Consider the following 12,449-nt stretch of genomic DNA (forward strand, 5'->3'; position numbering starts at 1 on the left):
TTAATTTTGTATAATGTATGTTTGACAAGCCTAATCATGTTATTTGAATGAGTCATGAGGTAATTGATTTTCTTTTAAAATTTCATTATGTCTGCAGGGCTTGTGGAATCCAGAGGGGGAAAATGTCAAAATCCCCGTAGCCATTAAAGTGTTGAGAGAAGCAACTTCCCCAAAAGCTAATAAAGAAATCCTTGATGTAAGTGGGTATTGTGATTGTTTATTTTAATTCAAATCATCAGGCTGTGCGATATCACAGAATTCCTAGAGTGTGGAAGCAGACCATTCAGATAATTGAATCCACACTGACCCCCTCCGAAGAGCATCCCATTTCCCCTCCCCTAGCCTTGTAATCCTCTGTTTTCTATGGCTAACCCACCTAGCTGGCACATCCCTGGACACAATGAACTGTTTAGCCTGGCAAATCAACTTAACCTGCACATCTTTGTATTGTGGGAAGAAACCAGAGCACCTGGAGGAAACCCACACAGACTTGAAGTGGATGTGCAATCTCCACACGGTCACCTAAGGATGGAATTGAACCCAGAACCCTGGTGCTGTGAAGCAACAGTGCTAATCACCAAGTCACCATGCTGCAAATATTTTGAAAATAAAATGCGTTTGTCAACTTGGATTTGATGTGGGAAAATGTGTAAGAGTTTTCAGGTGCAGTTAAGGGCTAACTGGTTAAAAAATAGTTCTACCTTTTGTCACACGTGGGATAGAAAAGTCAAATTGCACACAATTGCATATTCTTTCCCAGGACCCAAACTGGGCTTTTTGGCTATTTTTTTCCAAATCTGTTTCATCTTCATTTGCCATCTTACCGTTCTTACCAGTACTACTGTTTAACTTTGACCAAAGTTACAGCCCCAGTTAAAAGTGATACTAGCTGAAAATGTGTTGCTGGAAAAGCGCAGCAGGTCAGGCAGCATCCAAGGAACAGGAGAATCGACGTTTCATGCCCGAAACGTCGATTCTCCTGTTCCTTGGATGCTGCCTGACCTGCTGCGCTTTTCCAGCAACACATTTTCAGCTCTGATCTCCAGCATCTGCAGTCCTCACTTTCTCCTAAAAGTGATACTAGTTTGGTTCCAGTTGATACTAATACCAGTGCATTTCACAATATGCAGATATTCACTGATCAATTCCAAATTTCCTGTTTCATTGAGAGAAATTATTTCTTTATATTCCATGTGCATACTGACAGGCAAAGATGAATTGTTTTCCTATAATGGCATTTCTTGGCTTAAACCTATTTAGTTTTGTGCAACAATTTCCTGTCTTGTCATTCTTTGGAACGTTTTCTAGCTAGAAGCTTCCTGTAGTGGTTTGTTTGTTTCCTCAAGATGCCAATTTCCAGCAGCATCAGATTATTTATTACATTTAAAATCACTCTTTGTAGATTCATAAGTATAACTTTTGAAGATGACAGAATCTGTAGCAAGAGACATAGACTCCATATTGTTGTCAGGTGATTGAAACGGAACAAGAGAAGCAATTTCTGCACGTGGAATTCTTCGTCATAGCTGGTCATTGAAGCCACAAAATGAAATTAGGTTTGTGTTTAAGAAGAGAGGAATATGGAAGGATAGAAATGGACAAAGAGGTTGGATTAGAATCGACAGCTTCGATCAAAGAACAGTAGAGATGGTGAATGTGCCCAATATTTAGGGAAAGCCAAGCAGAGTAACCAGGCAATCACACAACTGCAGCGATCTGCAGAATTTAACATCTCATTGGCAGTTTTGTTTTAACTCCATTAAGCTGCTGCCAAGATTGAGTGCCAGGTCTATATTAAGGGAAAAATCCACCTATACAATTATAGTAAAATGAGAGGACTTGGAAGGTGGCAGTAAGGGGGTGGGGGCATGGGGGGAGATAACACACCAGGAGCAAACCCATCTACTCCTGCTGGCCCACAATATGTCATGGAAAAACACTTAACAGCTGATGCTGGCATTCCTGTCTCCCTATAGCAACCAGGTTTCCCCATTCCTCAGAAATTCAAGCACTGACATGACATTGAAATGGTTCCCAAACTCTGAGGACCTGAGGACTATTAACCCATTGTGACAATAACCATTTTTCTGGAGCAACTTTCACAATATCTCCTAACTTGTCATGACTAAACCAGATGAAGGTGCATTTGCTGCGGGTTGGCATTGAGTTGCGTGTATTTTTTAATCAAGTAGATGCCCCTCCTACTGATTCTAGGTTGGGTAATGTAAGGTAAAATTTCTCTTTATGCTTTTGTAACAGGAATATTGTTACTTCCCATTACAATTCTAAATAAAATTCCCATTATGCATAAAAGGATATTTTTTTCTATCCATTGATTCTGAATGAGGTTTAACTACATTTAAAAGACTGCACATGGTGCACATTTAGTAAAACTAAAACTAAGAGACATGGAATTCATAACCATCTAGTTTCCATAAGATATAAACAAAGATATCAACCCATAAAACCAAATGCACTGTTTTTTATAGTTCTGTTGAATTGTATATAATTGTGCAGATTTCCTAAGTCAGTTAGCTAAATGGCTGGTTTGTGATACAGAATGACTCCAACCAGAAGGGTTTAGTTCATGTACAAGCTGGGGTCACCAGGAAGGTTCCTTCTTTGCAACCTTGCCCCTAGCCTGTGGCGTGGTGACCTGCAGGTTAAACAACTATTATCTATCTCTCTCTATCTCTCTCTCTCTCTCTCTCTCTCTCTCTCTCTCTGTAATGAGAGAGGAGCCCATTGTCCTCTGGGATGGCAGCAACTTTCGAGTAATAGAGATGTACAACATGGAAACAGACCCTTCGATCCAACTTGTCCATGCAGATCAGACATCCTAAACTAATCTAGTCCCATTTGCCAGCATTTGACCCATGTCCATCTAAACCCTTCCTATTCATATAGCCATCCAGATGCCTTTTAAATGTTGTGATAAAACCTGCCTCAACCACTTTCTCTGGCAGCTCATTCCATACAAGCACCATCCTCTGCATGAAAATGTTACCCCTTAGGTTCCTTTTCAATCTTTCCCCTCTCACCTTAAACCTATGCCCAATAGTTTTGGACTTCCCTACCCTGGGGAAAAGACTTTGTCCATTCCACCTATTCATGCCCCTCATGATTTTATAAACCTCTATAGGTCACCCTTCAGCCTCCAACAGTACAAGGAAAATAGCCCCAGCTTAATCAGCCTCTCCTTCTAGCTATCCCTTCAACCTTGCAACATTCTTGTACCTGAAAATCCTTTCTGAACTCTTTCAAGTTTAACAACATCTTTCCTATAGCAGGGAGACCAGAACTGAACACAGTATTCCAAAAGAGGCGTAACCAATGCCTGTACAGCCACAACATATCCTCCCAACTTCTGTACTCAATGTACTGACTAACCAAAGCAAGCATACCAAATGCCGCCTTCATTATCCTGTTTACCTGTGACTCCACTCCCAACGAACTGTGAACCGACACTCCAAAGTCTCTTTTGTCGACTTTGCAGATTTCCGATTTTGTGTCATATAGTGAACATACTGTAACTAATACATCTCCTATTATGTGGCTCATGGGCATAGACGAGAAGTATCAAAGCAATTAAAAGCATGTAATCAGATATGACTGGGCTAGTGCCAATTAAGATGCAGAGGACAGAGTGCACTGTGTTCCTATGCATCCTTATGCAAAAAAATTATAATTGTTGCACAGCTTGAGATCAATGCTGACATTTTATAAAGTACATACTTTTCAGCTCTGATAGGGAGAAATATTGCAAAATTGTTCATAAAGAAGAAGGGTAATTTATCAGAAACATCATGGTGAGGCTTTTTAATATAAATTTCTGTGCAGAGAAGTTTATTATCATGATGAAGAGACTGAATCATTTTCATAATCCTGCCAGAGACTTGTCCAAAAATTAATTGCTACAAAAGAAATCCCAGAAGAGCTTCTAGGAATGTCAGGCATAATTCAGCAAGGTCATTGTGCAATGCAGGTAGAGATTGCAGGATAAGCAAATACGAGCACAGAATGATGGCCTGAAAGCACAACTGGAGAAGACCTTGAGAAAAACACAAACGATTTATGGAAGAAAGCAATCGGAATTTAACAGAACATTAATCAAACTTTATGTGCTTGACATGGATTAAGACACCTATTGATTTGTGAGAAACCTAAAGCGTTTAAGCTTCACTTAACATATTGTGGCAAGCTGTTACATTTATACAGAAAAGTTACTGAGATAGTATTGTAACGCCTTGTCCAAATATTTTACAACACAATTAGAGTTCTCACAGTTGTGTCCAAAAGCCTTGATGGCTGCCTGCTTCCTCTTTCTGCATTGGTGGACCATTAATGATAAGGGCCAAGATCCTTATTTTATGATGGAGGCTATCATGGACCAAGTCCTCTCTTTATGAAGAATGATCAGGAGTAGAAACCCTACCTGCATATTTCTGTCCTCCGTTTCGAAATGCTGAGACTGTGACTGAATTGCAAACATCCCATCAACCCCAGGAATAATTTAGTGCTTTGGAGATAGGATAAGGTTCCAAAGTGCTTCATAGGCAAGATATCCAAGAGAATATGATATTGGGTCACGTAGGGAGATATTAGGGTAGGCGACTAAGAGCTTAGTCAAGGCGGGAGGCTTCAAGGATTGTCATAAAGGAGGAAGTGAAGTAGAAGGGCAGCATGCAAATCTAGAGCTTAGGAGCCTCAGCTGCTGAGAACTAAAATCGGGGATGTACACGAGTGAAAACTGGAAGATGGCAGTATCCCAGAGGATTGTGAGTAATGAGACAATGGAACTTGGTGTGTGCTAGGATCCAAGCAGCAATTATGAATTGATTTAAGTCTATGATTCATGATTCCTAATAAAGTTATGAATCATACATTAAGGAGAAATGGGCCCAATTTCACAAAAATGTGGGATGATTGAAGATACACACCTATCAGGGGTATGGTCAGGTCAGAAGTGAAGAGTGTAGGTTCACTACTAGCACCCTTACCTTGCAACAGTGAAAACTGGAGGCTCTAGGAATTGTATGGACCAGGTCAGACCCCCTCCAAATATATTATTAAGGTGGGCTAGAGCCTTACTTTTCCTTATTTTAAAGGTGGGTGTTCCCAGGTGTGATGCAGCTAGCCAAACTTACCCGGCTTTAAACAAAACAATTTATTTAAATACTGCAGTTGAAACACGAACAAGACACAGAATTTAGAATAACTTAACTAAAACTTAACCGAATACTTGATACAGTAACTTAATTAATTAACTGTTAAAATATAGCAACATCCCATAAATACACCCATTGGCAAAAAGGAAAATTCATACACAGATTTGTATGGACAGCAGGGAATTACACCCAGAGAGATTTAAGAGAAACTCAGTTAAGAATCATTTACTGACGTTTGCAACCATTCTGGACCCCAACATCTTGTGACTGCTACAGCTAAAAAAGAAAGCCACTCCCCTTCTGGGCGGCATGGTGGGTCAGTGGTTAGCACTACTGCCTCACAGCGCCAGGGACCCAGCGCCAGGTTCAATTCCAGCCTTGGGCGACTGTTTGCGTGGAGTTTGCACATTCTCCCTGTGTCTGCATAGGTTTCCTCTGGGTGCGCCGGTTTCCTCCCACAGTCCAAAGATGTGCGGGTTAGGTGAATTGGCCATGCTAAATTGCCCGTAGTGTTAGGTGCGTTAGTCAGAGGTCAATGTAGGGGAATGGGTCTGGGTGGGTTTCTCTTCGGGTCGGTGTGGACTTGTTGGGCCGAAGGGCCTGTTTCCACACTGTAAGTAATCTAATATAATTATTATTAAACTGTCTTATAAAAACACTGATTCAGGCTAGCTCCTAGTCATTTCGACACCTCTCGGCCTTTGCAACTTCTCTTCAAAAAAACCTAGGACAAAATAACCTTTTTAAAGTGACAGCCTTGTCACAGAATGGGATTGAAACTTCTGGAATTGGGTCCTGCCAACAATTTATAAATGGCTTAGAGGTTGTTCTGACAGTGTGTAAATCCAGCCTAAATGCACCAACAGTCCGGTTCAGCCTCAATTAATTTTAAGAGAGGGATTGACGCTATTGCTTGGGAGCAGACAATGGCTTCAGTCTTCCTAATACTTAGTTGGAGAAAAGTTTTACTCATTCAGTGTTAGACATGTAGGACCTGTCTTGTTTTCCAATGATGTCACCAAGGGCAGCACATAGTTGAGATCCATTGATTAATGCAATCAGACTCTCAGAACCATTGCGTTTTACCCTTAGCTAACTAATTCTAGGATGTGTTGAAGATCATCTTATTGTTTCATGGTTGCTTTTTATTGGCAGGAAGCGTATGTAATGGCTAGTGTCGACCATCCCCACGTCTGCCGACTCCTGGGTATCTGTCTCACTTCGACGGTTCAACTCGTAACACAGTTGATGCCTTTTGGCTGTCTGTTGGATTACATGCGAGAAAACAAAGAACATATTGGTTCCCAGTATCTTCTCAACTGGTGTGTGCAGATAGCAAAGGTAGTTTCCTAAACAAGCTTTTTTATTTTATGCACAAATATACGGTCTTGACCTCTTAAGTGGTCAACATACCTGTATGTAGTTTAAAATATTTATGAATTAACTATGCTAAATCCACTTGAGGTCTCCACTGGAAAACAAGTTTGTAATCTCACTAAAGAAGGATTTAAAAAATATGCATTCCCAGCTGCCTTCAGTTGGCAATTCTGAAACACAGTATGAGATTAATGCAATTTCCCTGAAGCCTCATCTGAGAAGAACATAAGACACTGTATCAATCTGCCTTTTGTCTTAGAGATAAGTAAGGAAATCACAATTTTGTGATTTTAAGAAAGACAAGATCAGATTGTGATAAAGATCAATGTTAACAACAAAACTAAAACCATAAACTGCAGTCTAGATGGAATGATTTGAGAGGAAAAATGTATACCCACAAGCATTGCTTTAATTAGTTTTAATCATAAATATGTTTAATTTGTCATGATGCGTATGGTGTCAAACCCTATAGTTGACTTTGGAGATGTCCAAGACGATGATCATCGAATGAAAAGTGTTGTTTGAGCTTTCTTTTGTATTGTTTTAAATAACACTGATTGTGATTTATAAATGGTTTCACCTAAAGAGGAACTTGGTCTCTTTTTCAGGAGAGTGATCAATAATAAACTTATTCTCTGTTAATAGCTTTGAGCAAAGGTTCCTGTAGTTAATAGCATTGTCTGCACTGAAAACCTGTTCAAGCAAATGTTTGTTTTGCAGTTATGCAGTGGATAGAATTTAAGGGGGTCAAGGGAAACATGGTGGGTGCCGACCACACTCACTCCAAAAAGGAGGGAAGATGGCAGCAACAGACTGATATGAAGTCTGACTGGATCCATAATGTACTGTGGGTGAGCTAAGTTGGTTCAGATTGGCACTTGAGAGTCTTCAGTGTGTATGTGGAGTCGCTTGACATGGTTAGCACGATTGCTAACAATCCTAGATATTCCTGATAATCTGGTTATTAATCAAACAATGGAGGAAAGGAGAAAGGTGATAGTTGACTGAAGCAGGGTCAGAAGTCTGTGAAGCACTCCAAAGAATTTGTCCAGCCCAGCTAAACCAAGAGAGACGTAGCTATCAGACATTCTGTTTAAGTTTGAACATCACTTTCCAATCACTGGAGATTGCTGAAGGCTATTGATTTGGAAAAAGGAATCAATAATCCAATGAATATATTGAAGAATTTAACATGGCTCAGAGAAAGCTGTCCTTCAATTGCAATTTTGGACAATTTCAAGAGAGATCATTATTGGAAAGATTTCTTTGTTTTTAAATAGTGAAGGCATTCACCATAAATAATTGGCATTACCAAAATTCATCTTCAACATAGTTGCCAAACAGAACCATCCATGGGTAAAAGCAAAATACTGTGGATACTGGAAATCTAAAACAAATAGAGAATGCTGCAGAAACACAGGTTACATCTATGGAGAAAGAAACTCAGTTAACTTTTTGAGTCCAGTATGACTTCAGAAGAGGATAATAATGAGAGAGTGTTCTGAAGAGGAGTCACATTGGACCTGAACTGTTAGCTCTGTGTTTTTCTCTGTCAGCTGCTACCAGACCTGCTGAATTGCTCTAGCATTCTCAGTATTGACCATGGATATGACAGAGTGCAACTAGAGAGATCAGAGTGGCCAACTGCCGTGATCTGCTGAAGTAAATAAGTGCAGCTAAGTAAGCTGAAAGCAAACTCCTTTAACTGATATTTTGGCCAACATTGTGCGCAGAATTGTCCATTTGTGAGGGTACAGTGTTACAGCTACAAGAAAAGGGATCATCTTGCCAACGCAAGTCACAAAATATTGGTTATTGAGTAGCAGCAGAATTTAGTAGAGATCCATACCATAAGAAACACAAAGATGTTCAATGAACATTCTCAGAGCATTATCATCCAATTATATCGGGGTATCAGTCAGCCTGATTCCTGAATCAGTATCCAAAATTGCCTCCCTGTCATTTGGAGAAATCGCAAGCAGCATGAAGAAGTCATGAAGGAGAGAAAATTCTCATAAAGGGAAGGGCAACAGTTCCAGTCATCTACAAGATGCAATGACAAAATTACCAATTATCCCATAATCTCTTATGGTCTTATCATAGTGTAGGGTCAAAAGGCAGCCTTGCTTGGAAGAAACTGGTTAAGAACACTGAAGTTAAAAGAAAATAAGGTTTTTCACTTAGAAGCAAAACTCACAAGACAAGATGACATAATTGCCAAGAACCCTTGGGTGTTTAGTGAAACTGATCACCCAGTTTTAGGATATAAGGCCAACAGATGGGTTGAGAGAAATGCCACATCATTTTATTGCAAACCTCATCAAGTTTCCAATGTGAAAAAAAAGTAAGTTCTGAAAAGACTAGAAATGAAAAACATCATAAACATTGAACAGAATAATTGTGCTGATCTCTCAGTGGTAGTACAAGAGACAAATGGGAGTGTAAACTTAAGTGGGGATTATAAAATAATATAAATCACGTACCCGAATGTAATCCACCCAACAATTTGCACAGTTGACTAGACTAATAAATATTAACTGTTAAAAGCAAGAGTGTAAAAATAAACTATTCTGCTAACATTTTTCTTGGGGTTTAGATTCCATTAAAAATGACTGAGCAGATCTACTAAATAAGGATAATTTAACAGCAATAAAACATTCTTTCTGTGAACAGCAACTGCTTCTCTCAAAATCTATCAACCATAAAAACTGATAGTTCAGCTCCTCCATTTTAACATTTTAAACAACTTTAAGATGGTAATTTAATAAGCTATTACTGCATGAAGGATGAACTACTTCTAGGTTTTAAAATTTGTTAAAATAATACAGTTAAAAAGGTCAATCTTAGAGAGGAGATCACATTTTTAAACAAAGAATCTAGCCTGTCGGAAAAATATTTAAGAATAAGTGCACCCTTTGCTACTTTGTTCAAGGATTGTTTGCATTTACGGTATTCCTTTTCCCTTCAAACTTGCCATATTTGATTGAAGTGTCTATTAAGCTTGCTTTTGAGCTTTTGGATACATTTACTCATCAGGTTCAGCCAGAGTGCAGTATGTTTATGTGGAACTTCATGTGTGTTTAGACAATTTTGTAAAGAGAGGCCCTAAGTGAGTCGTCAGCTGCCACAACATAGAGAGAATAGTCAGCCTTTCTAGGTGGGTTTTCTGTATCATTATACAATGAATTGAATGTCTTCACATACAGAATAGGAGGAGAATGTACCTACTTTGAATTGAAAGGCCCGGCCCTGCAGCATTGCGTGTAGCATCCCTGGGCTAGAAACTGAGTTTAAGTTCCACCCCAGGATTTGCTGACCATGAAAACTGTGACCAAACCACAGTCAAACATTTTGAGCATCAACCTGCAAAGCCTTTTTAACCCATGCCAATAGCAAGTGATGAAAGTGGGAAAGGTTCCTGGTCACATGATGGAAGAAAATTGGAGCCTGTGCCATCACTATCCATTGTTCCAGGCTAAGCACACATGCAAAAAGTATATATTGCCATATCAACTTGGACTCCCTGGACAAACTGCAACACACCATCACCACTGGTTTGAATGCAAAGATATTCTTCTTGTTGACATGGTGCAAAATGGTATTGAGTCAAACTGCTCAGAGTTTACCAGTGTCTTCTAAACTATATAAAAGGGGGCATTTTATGCCACCTCTCTAACATTTGCTTCAATAATAATTGCAATACTGAGTTCTCTTCAGATATAGACACAGGAAACACTATACGCTGATATGTATTCACACTATGGGGAGATAAAATGGGAGTGAAGGACTAGTGTGCATTTATCTCTGTTCAAGCCATGTGTTTTCAGCTCAGAGATAAAGTGGCCTAATACTGTGATTGAGGAGTATTTTTGTAGCATGTAATCGTTATCGTTCTAACAGCTTTCAAAACGGCATTCATTGGTATTGCTTCTTAGGAAATGCTGATTCATCAAGCAGAGCCACTGTGCGATATTTTGTTAGCTTTAACATTGCAGCCCACAATAAGCCGTGTTCCCTTTAAAATCTGGTTGCTGTGTGAAGCCTGTTCTTAAATAGTATGCAATGCTTTAAAATCTTTTGCATGACCACGCGCATATATTATTTAGCATAGAACCGGGATTTATGTTACCTAATGAGGATGCTCATTGGCCATCATTTGTTTAGCTTAATGAAAATGTTACACTTGAAATATCAAAAAGAATGAAAAAAAACTGAGTTTAAATGGGAACATTCTACATCTGGCCTGTTCTCTAACATACTCAAGGATCTATAAAAATGAGAGGAGAAAGTGAGGACTGCAGATGCTGGAGATCAGAGCTGAAAATGTGTTGCTGGAAAAGCGCAGCAGGTCAGGCAGCATCCAAGGAACAGGAGAATCGACATTTCAGGCATAAGCCCGAATTCTTCGTATTCCTGAAGAAGGGCTTATGCCCGAAACGTCGATTCTCCTGTTCCTTGGATGCTGCCTGACCTGCTGCGCTTTTCCAGCAACACATTTTCAGCATCTAAAAATGAGTCCAGTGTATGATTTCAAGTTATATTTGGGAGGAAGGGAGATTATTAGCACTCTGCACAAAGCATTAAACTTCAACATTAATAGATTTCAAGCTACTCAGTATATTTACATGCTTCAAATTGCTTGAAAATTAAAATAATCTGTTCACTATAGGTGATATGGTCATGCAAAATCCATCTGGAATTGAGGATATTAAATTACAAAGATTCATCTCAACTGATATCTCAAAAGTGCAGTTGACTAGAAAGAATGTCCTGAGACGACTTTATTTGGTTCATTATATTTTTTATATTAATGTACCCCTTGTTGGTATAAGTGATATTCGATCATGCTTTATGACAGAAATTGACTGTGGAAGTGTGATGATAAAGCAAAACTGCGTTGTTCGTAATTATGCATTTACTCATAATCAATGAAAATAGTACTCAGTTTTTGTTGATCTGGCTGTTTTGATTAAGGATACTTCTGTCGGTGGATTTATCCGGTAGATGGTGCCTGCACATGCAGAGGCAAATGGAGTATATGACTCATGTACGGCTGCTAATGTTGGGAGCAATCAATGAAAACCATTTGGGTGGTGGTTGTGGTGCTTTGCTGATGGGGAATAAAAGTACTGGAAGTTTAGGGGAGCCCAAGAGCAAAGTTTCTTTGGCTGGAGAGATTGTTTCTGTGAGGGACATGATGAGATTGATAAAAGGAATGGAGAAAGCAAGATTGGGTTTATGGTTGCACACTATAATCCCAATGGATATGCCAGTGCACAAAATTGGTCTCCTGGAAAGAGCAACTATGATATTGTTATGAAACTTGAAGCCTAAACAAGGGCTTAGTCATGGAACAAGATTGGTGTTTAGGATGCAGTTTCCTTTGATGGATGTTGATAACTGGAAATTTCCAAGGAAATATGAGTGTTTATTCCTTAAATAAACCTTGAGCCCATTAGAAGTAAACCTGCCCTATAAACTCCAGAAAAAAGAATTCCCAATTAAGTATACACATTCTGTAATAAATCACACATCTGGACTCTAGATTTTATACATGGTCAGCTCCTTCATTGCTTTTACAAGAATAAGCTATTTTGAGTATGTTAAATTCTTTTGTGAAAAGATAACTAGAAACTCTAATATTTAAAGACGTTTCCTTGCAATAAAGTTACTATTTGATTGCAAATATTTTGCAGTTTTTAGCTGCTGTGAAATGGGTATCTTAATTGTCTGTGTGAAAGCAGAAAATATGTACATATGGTCTGTTGATGCACTGCCTCTTCATGTCTTCCCTTTGTTGGCATAATTTTTGGATTTTAGATCTAAACTTTAACTCACTTGACATAGCTGTGATCTCATGTTCAAATCTGCTGCCCTCATCAGCCTCAGTTGTCCAAGTTAATT

General features: G+C 39.1%; 1 protein-coding gene across 1 annotated transcript in view; it reads left to right on the forward strand.

Moving 5' to 3' along the window:
• The window catches only part of egfra (epidermal growth factor receptor a (erythroblastic leukemia viral (v-erb-b) oncogene homolog, avian)), a 262,679-nt gene that overhangs the window by 232,105 nt on the left and 18,125 nt on the right, over positions 1–12,449 (forward strand). Inside the window, exons 19-20 of the mRNA XM_060824858.1 lie at positions 98–196; positions 6,324–6,509. Of these exons, the coding sequence (XP_060680841.1) occupies positions 98–196; positions 6,324–6,509 (285 nt within the window). The remainder of the gene's footprint in view (positions 1–97; positions 197–6,323; positions 6,510–12,449) is intronic.

Source organism: Hemiscyllium ocellatum, chromosome 5 (assembly GCF_020745735.1).
Source record: "Hemiscyllium ocellatum isolate sHemOce1 chromosome 5, sHemOce1.pat.X.cur, whole genome shotgun sequence".
Lineage (NCBI taxonomy): Eukaryota > Metazoa > Chordata > Chondrichthyes > Orectolobiformes > Hemiscylliidae > Hemiscyllium > Hemiscyllium ocellatum.